Here is a 12,872-nt window from a genome sequence, read left to right as displayed (position 1 = left end):
TTTTATAAAACGCAAAATGGAGCCTGAGGGTAAAAATGGATGTGCGAAATTCTGATGTTTATGTAAACTGCGATCGATTGCGCAAAAACTTGTGGGAGCCGATTTTTGGATTTTGGCTTTGCATTTTTTTTATTTCCGGTTTTATGTTTTCAGTAATTGTCAAAAATATTAAGGCTCATATCTAGTGACTTTGACCTTTGATGACCTTGTGACCTGAACAAAAGTTGTTGCCCCTTACGAGATACATCCGATAATATCTTCACTTTTGTTGTGCATCGTTAACTTCCGGTTCTACAGCCAATTGAAAATCGCAATGTTAAACTTTGAAGAGCTCTGTCACGTGACCTAATTTACATACCTGAAATGTCCTTATTACACGTAATCTATTCTATCAAATGATATATAACACCTAGTCACCGTTGCCTTAAAAAAAATAACTATGTATATCTCATGATCTAATGATTGTAAACACTTGAAATTTTTAACATTATTTAATATTCTACACATCATAACAGACATAACAAAATGTTTGAAGTGGCGTGGCACATCCGGGTTTCATTCACCTTTACCTTAAATATTTGCAATTGTTATAACTCGCAAAGTTTGCATTTGTCACCCTAGAAGTTTTGCATAACAATAACTCACTGCTTGGGACATTTAGTGATAAAGTTACATTTGTTTGGACCTTTTATTATAAAAAAGGGAATAGGTTTTACAATTTCTTAAATTTTGCTATTTTGACCATTGGCATGCACGACCTTGCTCTTTGCAAGGTCAAAGGACAATGATCTAGGATGTCCATTTATACTTTGATCTTCGATGTCCGACATATACTTCCGCTTTTTCAGACGTCCCAAAACAGCAATTTTCAACACTTTTAAGGCTTATATCTCTTTTATTTGACCTTTGTTGACGTCTTGACCGTAACACAAGTTATTGTATTTGACGAGACCTTTCCAAAAATATTTTCATTTTTGTAGTGCGATTTGTACTTTTAACTTTACAGCTATTTGAAAATTCGACTTTTTGCTACCGAATGTTAACACCTTTTAGTATCAAATTCCTGCGTCTTTTCATTACCGAACGTTTGTCAAACTCTTTCACAGCGTCGCATATACTTTTTCCCGCTTTCGCGATAGAACCTATAGCTTTAGCTTCGGATGAAATGAGGAATTTATTGTTTGAAAGAAAACTGACTGCTTTTGGAATTATTTTTGAACCTAGAGAAAATATTGATGCAAAGATACCGTCGCCTGAATAATCTTCGAATTTGTGTTGTTCGTGCTTCAAAATTAAAGTCATCCTATTTTTAATTGAGTTAATTTAATGGGGGTTATAGAAAATAAACAAATCTTGCTGTGGGGGTGGATATCATATGTGTTATGATGGGATTAGGTTTGGGACTTTTCATTTTGGATGTATTTAGCCTAAAAACGTGAAATTGAGCGGTTTTTAGGCCCTGATTTAATGCGTCCAATATGAAAATTCATATACTACTCCCAATGAATTGAAACTCTAAACACAGCAAGATTAATATCGTTTAATATCACTAGCAACCCAGCAAGTTAGGTAGTCCATGCCTATTATGCGAGTCTGCAAGAGAAATTCCCCCATGTCTATAAATAAAAGATGATGCATATTCAAAAACCCGGAACTTAAATGGCAACCTTGTTCATAGAAAACTAAAGCCCATTAGTATAAAACAATCTAATCTCTTATATTTTATCTAATTTCAGATCAGAACAGAGAAAACTAATAGTGCTGTGGCACAGACCCCATGTATGAAGGTATTTTGCATTTTGTGATACAAGCACCAAATTTAGCATACTGTTGTAAACATTTTTGGATATGGAGCCACTTGAAATTTTACCTAAACAAGACGCCATTTTATTGTTGATATTTCTGAATTTGTGTCAGCTATAAACTTGTTCTCAGCAGCTAATTGTTCATTTTAAGTGGCTACAACTGTTACATGTTGAATTTCAAAATGGCGAAGATAAAAAATCTAGAATTGTCGATTTTCTGGATCTATGTCAGCTATAAACCCGTTCTTAATTGTAAACTCGTTCTTAATTGAAAGCCACATTTTGGTGGTGCACTTTGCTTTGCTTGACCAAACGCTCCATAGCAAAGGGGTAGATTTGATTTGAACTGAATGAGCAAAACACAAAACAAGACATGTATTTGGGACTGTATTTCATGTGTGGTTTCGGTGTAAAGAAATAACAAACCACCCAGATTTGACTGTCTTTAAATTAAACATGGCAGCAGTTGTAACCACTTGAAATGCATATTTTTGTAGCTACTGGCTTGCACCAAAGCAAAATATTTACTACGACATTTTTTGTTTAAGTCTTTCTCATATCACAGAACAAATCGCGGAAGTCAGAACAAAAAAATGGCAATAAATATAGATACTAAAAGTGTCCCTGATATTCAAAGACTAGGGCAACTTTATCGATCGAGTCCACTAAAACATTTTATGCAAATGATTCTATAATGTATTTTTGGAAATCCTCTTTCTTCCTCCCTTTTGGTGTTTTTAACTAATTTTTCTAGATTTGGAATTTGATGTCTGAAATTTCTTTCAGATTTTGTGAAATTTTCCTGCGGAAGGATAATTTTAAAAATAGTCGGTTTGTGTGCAGTGACAGTCAAGCGGAAATTGAAAAAAAGTAATGGCCTACTTTCAGTTTTGCTAGCTCAAGATTTTCTTGGGCATGATATATTAAATTTTTGTCTAGAAACTAAATATTGGCCAGGCTGTCACGTGACATATTGGAAAGTTTTCAAAGTGATTTCTGGAAAGAGTTATAGAAGGTTGAATTTCGTGATTGAACATATAACTCTTGCGCACTTAAAGACCGATATCATCGTGCTATATAGTTTAGGCATTAGCCTGCCCGCAGGTCTATTTTTGACCCGTTCCTTCTCCGAATAGTATCAAAGAAAAGGGCACACTTGATCGAAAACCCCGAGTTCAAATTATACTCAAAAACTCTCCATTTAAAATATCACGCTCTGTTGTTAGTCCCGAGTTAGAGAAGATGTTGTTCACTCTCCTAATTTCAGCTCCATTGCAGTAAGTGACAGGTGTTTCTAGTGTGGTAGAACATGATCACTGTTTCTGAACAAGTGAAATTCCAGGTAGTCTATATAGCTGAAATTGGTTATTTGGTTTATGTATTAATAAGGCGTAACCTACCTACACATAGTCTCTCTATCAATAACAACTATATGTGTTAATAATTAAGGAAGTTTCAATTTTAGGAAAAACCTGTTTGACATCTTTTTATTATATAATATTTACGTAATAATAATTCTAAGCATACTATTGGATTTTATAACAAAAGAAAGTCAGTGAGCTTATCAAATCTTTTCAATTTGATCTGGGCGATAATTTAATGCAATCAAACAAGTAGTCTAGTATATTTGGCATGTTTCGATTGGTCTTTAAATAAAGTGTATAAATAGACATAAATTATTGGTATACGTATATAGTAGACCGAAACATCTACATCTATTCCAGCCACTGATAGCTATTTTGAAAGCTGCCGACTAGTGTAGACAGTAAAAATAGTTCCCGTTTTTGCGGTATTTTCTGCACCTTTGAAGTGCAGGGTTTTTAAACCTTTTTATTTGTATCAGATCCGCCTATTCCAGATATATTTTGGAAAAATTGATATTTTTGTAGTTCTGTCAAGCCATCAATATCCCCTTATACCATTTATGTCACATCTGCGATTCCTTTTAAGTTTTTTTAATGAAACTAATCTCTGGTCGGCCATTTAAGGCCAAAAGTTGAAGGGTCACAGGGTCATGTGATAATATTAAAACAAAAGTCAGGATGATGCCTCACACTAGTTTACAGTCATCGTAAAGGTAATTCAATATATATTGATACACACCTCTCTTTGATTTTGTCCAACGATATTGGACATACATTGTATTACCCCAGTGATGACGTCATCAGAGTGTGATATCTGATATCGTCCCTAGGGATGCAATAATTACTTCTACATCCGAGTCATTTATTGTTGACTGCATGTTCTTATTGTTTGAAGTCTGTGTGTTATTAATCTTCACGTGCATAATAGTATGCAGAGAGTAAACAACACCTAAACCTGATGAAATTATCAATAGTTTAAATGTGATGTCGATGTGTATGTAAAATATTACCCTCTTGCTCTCGGTTAAATATTAAATAATTTTATTAATAACTCTCGGCCTATGGCTTCTGGTCATTTCTAATATCAACCCCATAGAGGTTAATATTTACTACATAAAAACGACCTACCGTGCTATAGAAATCATCATTAAATAGGGCCCGGTATTTCTACTCCAGCCGATATCTGTCAAAATATCAATCAGAGGCTGGAATAGAGATAGATGTTTCGGACTAATTTATATAATAGAATGTAATGTTTATAATGAAATAATAAGATTTGTACAACAGTTAGAAGCACACACTACAGAAAACCAGCTTTGATTGGCCGGATATCAAAATTTCGTCCAATGAAAACTGAAAGTCTAATTAACCTCTCGTGATGTTCTATCAAAGGAAGCGATATACGCTCTCAGCCAATGAAAAGAGAGACATTTTTCGATCATTTAATAAAATTTAATATATCATGGTATAACACACTTCTTTAATAACATAAGTAAATAACGTTTCAACACAATTTACACGTGTCGTCATCAGATGAAATGAGGAAGGAGGGAGTAAACATGGGAATATATAGCAAAACAGAGGGTGAAGTCACGGAGTAGTAAAATGTTCATGTAATAAGTAGGTTTCTACTTTCTTCCTCGTTTATGTCATAATTATAAATAACATTTCGCTCTTTGTACAATGATGACCGTAAGGGCAAAGCGAAAGTAGAACTGACTGCATATTATGTTTTTTTTCTGGTCACGTTAAACCCTGTTTGATTCCTAATTATATTACATGTATTCTATATCATTATTTTTATCATATCAACTGTTACTTGATTTGATCTGAATAATAGGTCAATGCAATCAAACATATGGGGAAATGTTTCTCCTGGTTGTCAAGTACAACCCTAACAACAGGTTAAAGACATAGATGTGCAGTTTTTTTTTTTGGGGGGGGGGGGGGTGATTTTAGTCTTGAATGTATGTAAATAGTCTCTAACATTATATTCCGCCATGCCTAGGTGTAGGAAATATTGCAATTTCGACTAGTTGAAAGAAATGTGACTGATTATTTCAACTGCTATGAATATAAATCAATGTGCTTTTCAGTTATTAACTATATAATTTTATGTGTATTACATATATTATACAGAATCTGTTCAATAAAGGAACTTTTCAAGAAGATGGAAATCGACAAATTGCGGCAGACTAGTTTGCCCGAATTTTTGACGGATTTTCTTTCAAAGCTTATTATTATTTTCAGAGCATCACCAGAAAACACCACTTGTCTGCCCGAGTTTTTTAACGTTTTTGTGATCGCTGCTCGAAAGGATTTTGAAGCTGAATTAAACTAAATTAAAGTGATTGTAAAGAGGTTTTCTAAATTTTTTGCACCATTCCAATTTTCAATCAGACGTTTGTGGTTCCTGCATTTCCACTAAAACTATAATGTGTGACGACTTTATTAATCGCAAAATACGCTTCATCACATAAGGTCTCTCAACTGGTGACCAAACACTTAGTTTTAGTGGAATTGCAGGAACCACAGACGTCTGATTGAAAATTGGAAAGGTGCTAATTGATGCTATCAGTGTCCTCGATACACATATCCTATACGGTCATCATTGTATGAGGAGCGAAATATAGTTCATATGACATAGGCTGGTGGGGTAATTTAATAATAGAGACCTACTTAGTGCATGTAATAGATAGATAGATAGATTGATATAAGTTAATATACTAATATCAGCTAGATACGTCTTTGTATGTATTTATGTCTATTTATATACACTTTGGTGTACGTTAGTCATAACTATATCGTTTACTATATTGAACAACCAATCAAAAATGACCCATATACTATAGACCACCTGTTTGATTGCATTAAACTATCATTCAGATCAAATCGAAAAGTAAAAGATGTAAAGCTTATTGGCTGTCTTTTTTTATAGCATCCAATAGTATGCTTAAGATTGTTATTACGTCGGTATTATATAATAAAAATAAGGAGTAAAATAAGTTTATCTTGAAATTGAAACGAACCTAATAATCAACTAGTATAGTTGTTATTGCACCACATATAAGCTACGCAAAGATAGAGAGACTATGCATAGGTAGGTTAGGCTTTATCAATATACCAAATAAACAATGTCAGATATGTAGACTCTCACAAAGTGACAAATCCAGTTGTAGAGTGGTATCAGATGTTCAGAAACAGTGATCATGTTCTACCGCACTAGAAATACCTGTCACTTACTGCAATGGAGCCGACATTCAGAAAATGAACCACATGTTCTCTAACTCAGAGGCTCCACATTTCACCCCATGGAGAACTAAAAACAGTGTGTGGTATTTTGAATAGAGAGTATTAGAGTATAATTTCGAACTCTGGTTTTCAACCATGTGGGGCTTTTTTATGATACTAGTCAGGGAAGCCCATAGGAAGAGTAAGAAAGGGCTGGAAATAGCAAAAACCGGTATGTTAATGCCTTACAGTATACAAGACGATGATATCTGTCTTTAAGCAGCGTTCTATTTTCGGTTAATTGCTTAAAAGTTAAATACCAAGGGAGTTAACTACAGTCTAGCCCAGACCAGTATTTCATCTGTTTCTATGTTAAACCACGAAATTCAACCTTCTATAACTTTTTCTAGAAATCTCGTTTAAAACGTTCCAATATGTCACATGAAAGCATGGCCATTGCTTAGTTACTGGACAATCAATATATCATGACCATGAAAATCGTGAGCTAGCCAAACCGAAAGTAGACCACTATATTTTATCAACCATCCGCTCGACTTTCACTGCACACAAAACGATTATTTTTAGAATTATCTTTCCACATAAAAATCTCTCATCATCTCACAAAATCTGTAAGAAAATACAACTTCAGACAAACTCCAAACCTAGAACAAAAATTAATCTTAAACAAACATGCAAAAACCTCAAAAGGGAGGAAGAAAGAGGATTTCCAAAAATTCATTATACAATCATGTATAAAATGTTTTAGTGGATTTGGTCGATAAAGGTGTTCTAGTCTTTGAATATCAGGGAATTTATAGCTTCTATATTACTGTTTCCGATTTTTATCTGAGCTCCGGTTTTTTTTCTGTGATATGAGAAAGAATGTCGTAATAAAAATTGGGCTTTGATGCAGGTCCGTTGCTATAGTGGGGCAAAAATCTATTACCACTCCTCCACCCCTTCTCCAGAAAAAATTCTCAGGCTAGACGCATCTTCGAAACGAGCATATATACACATACAAGTGCTTGTTAACCTGGCATGAGACATATATCAAATATAATGTTATTTCATTCTTACTACAATCGATATCATTGCAGGTGGAAATAGTGTTATTTTGGATACCATTTAGAGAAGATCCAAACTGGTCCATGATGAGGAAGCTAATTTACAGAGGATCTGTTTTTTTATTTTCCGCCACCAGTTTTATTTTTCTTGTCCTCCATGTCATGTGCATCATAATTTACATCAGTCGAGATTGGATTCTAGGAAAGGATTTCGTGAAAATGGTAAACCAAAGTGTCAGGCATATTCATACTAGCAGAAACTTGTTTAGGTCTGGAGGTCATCCTATTCCTGAAAAGGGTCCACCCTTTGTTCTCGAAAATCAAACAAGATACCTTGGTGAGGATGCGATGTTTTCATGTGGAATGTCATTCAATGGCACCATTTCTGAAATAGATCATGTACTTTGGCTCAAGAACAATGAGGCGATAGTAAATGGAACTAACCATTATATTACATGGGAATTTGCAAATTATTCTGAAAGCCGAGTCAAGGTTACCACTAATCTGACCATTTACTCTGTGACCGAGGATGATTTCGGCATGTATCAGTGTTACGTGACAATATTGGAATCAGTTAAACCTACAAACGACACAAAACAGAAACCTAAACCTAAACGACGGACTGAAAATGTAGACTGTAGTTGCAGATGTGTAAATTCTCCTTCACTTCGGATGCCAGAATTCAGCAAGGAGGATATCCAACTTCTGTATTATATTCTTCATAAATTTCATTGGATTGGTGAGTTCCATTTACTTCGAGAGAAACCTCGAATCAGAACACTGTTTATAGTTCCTGGAACCTTGGTAACTGTGACTGTATATTTCCGACACCTCAGAGAAATAGATGATTTTTCTGTTCGTTTTACTCGAAGTGGTCAAGATATTCAGTCATTTGATACTCAATGTTCATACTCTGTTCGAGCCAATGCATTGTTACTATACTTAAATGGTATATCAGTAGCTTACAATAACATAACGTACATGAACGCGACAGAGGTGGATCACTGGATGGCAAGTATTGGAACCATATGGACTTGTATATCTCCATCTATGTACGGTGTGTACCAAATTACAATACTGAGAAAGATTTATCACAAGCACGACAATACTCAATGGATTGAAAAAATAGACTATCCTACCAAGGTGTACATCAAACCTAAAGAGTCTACAATCGTTACTGAAAATATATCCAACAATAAAAATCGTGCAGTAGTTGTTTACAACGAGAGCTGCTGGTCCAATGAAGAACTGAAACCTGAAAGCTGTGAGCACATCAATACTTTGGTGGAATCAATCTTTGATAAGAACATCCTATATGAAAATTTGATTACTAGGAACATTGTTATCCTTTTATTTGGGGCCATCTTAATCAGCGGGATTATCGTTTTTTTTATTTCGCCTTTCATGTGGTGTAAAATATCTCAATGTTATTTTGTCATGAAAATGTCTGGTAAGAAGGGGCTGGCTGGAATCCAGGTTAACCCAGACCTTCAATATCACCTATATATTTCAAGTTCAAGTGCCCCTAGTGATAGATCATTTATTGAGCAAAATATACTTCCAATAATCAAACCTTTAGATTTAAACGTTTTTTGTGGACAAGAAGATGTTCTTCCAGGAAGTTTTGAAATTACCGAGATTTCAAATGCTATTAACAAAAGCCTGAAGTGTTTGGTGATAGCCACAAAGAAATATATAGAAACTCCACTTCAAAATTATTTTGAAATGAACTGTATTTTAGGTTCATTTTCTATTTGTGATTTGGTAATCGTTAACGTAGATAATTGCCTAATTAACAAAAGATTCGATACAATGTACACAGTAATCAATTGTTCAAGGGAGGGTCTGAGTGAAAAAGATAAAACTGTACTGATGCATTGGGCAGTAAAAGGCAGACAAATAATCCCCAATGTGACTCAGAAATCTTTGTTATCAAAAATCAAAAGCTGTATTAAATTATTTTATAGATGAATAAGATATAATTATTGTGAATGAATGGTGGATAATTGAAATGTATTTACTTATTGTTTTTATATATTTTTGTCTGTTGTTGTTGTTGTTGTTGTATTGAGCCTAATTCTGACCCATGTAAAATAAAGAGTTTATTATTATTATTGATATTATATTTTTATATTCGCCCACATGAAATAAGGAGCGTATATTGGCCATGTAGTCAGTCGGTCCTTCGGTCTTTGCTCCAGACAGCAATATTCTTTACGGATTTGTGAGGAATCTTAGTGAAATTGTTTATTATCACCCCATTTGGAAAATATTTAATGCGAGTTTAATGTTCTTGAAAATAAGTTCATTTTTTTTAGCTCGTAAACACTTCTGACGCCGTCAACCGCCATAATATGCCAGAAAACGTTACACCTGACGATTGCCAACAGACCTTACCGTGCGTTAGCGTTATTGTCCCAAGTGTAAAGACACCCGCACAAGATTCGACTGTCTGTGTGGTCTAATAGCCTCTTGTGATTGGTTGAAACGCCGACGCATGTAAATTCATGTCGTTTAATGGCGATTTAGATGAAATTGGGAGAGATTGTTAGTGTTAACAAATGTTGCCCTTGTTCTTCGAAACTCTTCGTTAACATTGCAGAAAGCGCACTTAGTGTGAGTTTTCAATGAAACCTGGAGCAATTCCCAATAATGAATACAATAGGAACCGGCGTATTTAGGCATTTTTAGACCATGACCATGTGGTATTTTTTATTAATCTTTCAATCATGCAGTATTAAATCTCTTGCTATTAATTCAAGGGAGACAAACACAAATATTAAACCCTATATCGGACCACTAATTCATTTGCAATCTGTTTTCATGTTAAATCACGAAATTCAACCTACTATACTTTTTCCAGAATTCTCGTTGAAAACGTTCCAATATGTCACATGAGAGTTTGGCTAATGCTTAGCTTCTGGACAAATATCAATATATCAATAAATCTTAAGCTAGTCAAACTGTAAGTAGACCACTACATCGTATTCATTGCTAATTCATTTGCTGATTGTAAGAAAACAGATTGTAAATCAGTATAACTTATATGGTTTATTCAACATAATATTAAAACATAACATAATTAAATTTTCACTTTGAGCAAGAATATCAATTATCAATAATTAGTATGTCATAGCTGCTCAATATACACAACAAATAGGAACGTGCCAACAATATTGCAAAAATTCGTACAAAATTCGAGATGATGAAGCTGACCAAAGAAAGAGAAAAATCTAGTCTGAGTACCAAATCATCCTTAGTCCTCAAAGATAACCACCACTTTAAAACCTTCATCAGCTCATGAAGAGAGATATTATCATAAAACATAACATCAGTAATCTTATCCAACTCCGAATGATGCATTCACAGATATAAAGATGGGTTCCCTTATTTTGTTTCATAAAATATGAAAATGAAAATACTTATATAAATAGAAAGTAGAGGTGTTCTAATGACTTGGAAAAATACCAGTTTGTCTCACATGTTCATAATTAATTCATAATTAGGCTAAATTCCAATAAATGAGCGATCAAGAAAGGTAAAAAAGTATACAACAATTTTACTCATGGTTTGTTCGTTTCTTACTAATAAGACCCAAAGGACTTAAAAAAACTCAAGAAACGTTACAAAGCTACAAGGCTGACATTTACAGGGATAATCCACATGGAATAGCTGGACCTGTCAGGACAAACAGAACTCAAACATCTCCCATAGAACAGAAAATAGGTTTTGACAGTTTTCATTCATATTGGTCATAGAGCCGAATATGGCCATTATCCAACTTTTTCCAAATTCACCAATTTTACTCATAATTTGCTCTTTTCCTACTTATTAGACTCCAAGGATTAAAAAAAACTCAAGAAACCAAATTAAAATCAGTAAGTTTGTAAACTAGCTATATGCAGTCTGCACAGTGGTACTAAGCAAGTGCACAAACACAAATGAATTTTTTGCGTGAAAAGTTACAAATCTACGAGACTGAAATTTGCAAGCCTTCTCATGACAGACTATGAACGTTTATATTACTGTTGATGATTTAAAGATATTACCCAGAAAAATTCTCATTAATCACCATCAATCCGTAAAACTATCAGATTAAATAATTTCTAGATTTCACTGTCTACAAAGGAGATTCCATAGCAGAAAACTGGTTATTGTGTTGATACTGATTTTACCCCCAAAATTGTTTTTCACAAACTATACTATTATAAACAAATTTTATGTAGCACAAACAATTCACTTTTGCAGAGATAGGAGCTAAGAACAGATTTTTTCCGATCATAATACAAGCATTGCATCCTGTGTTGTCCCCTCGTCGAGCAATCAGTTAGCTCAAGCATGAATCACTGGTTGATGGCTCCAGTTTGGAACATAAGGGCTCAACAAGGGGGCCTCGCGGTACCAGACATAAATCACCCAGTTAGCAATGTTGACTATACTTTCGAAAGCAAGGCGAATGGCGACAGGAGCACACTTGGTCACTTTATCGTTTCAGAAAACCTATTTAGTAAAATAACTCAATACTTAACAATTCATGACGGGGATAATGCACCGATTAGTCTCTTTGTGGATGTGTATATACCTAGTCTTAATAACTCTAAATCAATTGATGGTAACCACAATGTTCTCAAATGGCAGAATGCATCAGCCAATCATATATTTAGGTACAAGAGTACTTTAGAGAACTTATTATCTGATATTGTGATACCATATGATGCAATTCAATGTAAAGATATGTTCTGTAAAACTCACAATGTCGAATTAGAGAATTTCTATAATATACTGGTTGAGGCTAGTATCAATGCTGGTCTTAAGAGCATACCAAACGAAACGTGTAATACCTGGTTGGTCTGATTATGTTGACGACTATCGACGGGTATCTATTTTCTGGCATAACATTTGGAAAGAAAACAACTCCCCCCGCACAGGACATCTCGCAGACATTAGATGTCGCACTAGAGCTCGATACCACTGTTAAGTCAGACAAAGATGGCATATCAGCGAATAAATTGGCAGAAAGTCTGGTTGTAAATAAAAGTCGAAACTTCTGGAAAGAAATTCAGAAAATAAAGGGTTCAGTTAAGGCAATATCGAATAACGTTGATGGTAAAACCAGTGCTACGGATATAAGTCAAGTGTTCTCAAATAAGTATGAACAATTATTCAGTTCTGTTTCTTTTGATCCAAATGATTTAAAGTGCCTTAAAAATCAATTAGAATCAGATATTGAGAGTAGATGTCAACATGCAAATTGTTATGGTAGTCATGAAATAACTGTTAAGGATGTTATTGATGCTGTAAATCATCTTAAACACAATAAAAATGATGGTAATCTTGGTCATACTTCCGAGCATATTATATTTGCCCCTCATTCATATATTTGTCTATTATCCCTAGCGTTGACGGGA

General features: G+C 34.3%; 1 protein-coding gene across 1 annotated transcript; it reads left to right on the top strand.

The window, feature by feature from the left end:
- Window positions 1–7,683: 7,683 nt before the first annotated feature.
- LOTGIDRAFT_167288 (hypothetical protein) lies at window positions 7,684–9,435 on the top strand (the record flags this gene model as incomplete). The annotated part of the gene is made up of 1 exon (XM_009064769.1): window positions 7,684–9,435. One exon carries the CDS (start codon window positions 7,684–7,686, stop codon window positions 9,433–9,435), a length of 1,752 nt encoding a protein of 583 aa, XP_009063017.1.
- Between the last annotated feature and the right edge of the window lie 3,437 nt (window positions 9,436–12,872).

Source organism: Lottia gigantea (genome assembly GCF_000327385.1).
Source record: "Lottia gigantea unplaced genomic scaffold LOTGIsca_65, whole genome shotgun sequence".
Taxonomy (NCBI): domain Eukaryota; kingdom Metazoa; phylum Mollusca; class Gastropoda; family Lottiidae; genus Lottia; species Lottia gigantea.
The sequence above is the reverse complement of the archived record's forward strand: the minus strand, read 5'-3'. Positions and strand labels throughout refer to the sequence as shown.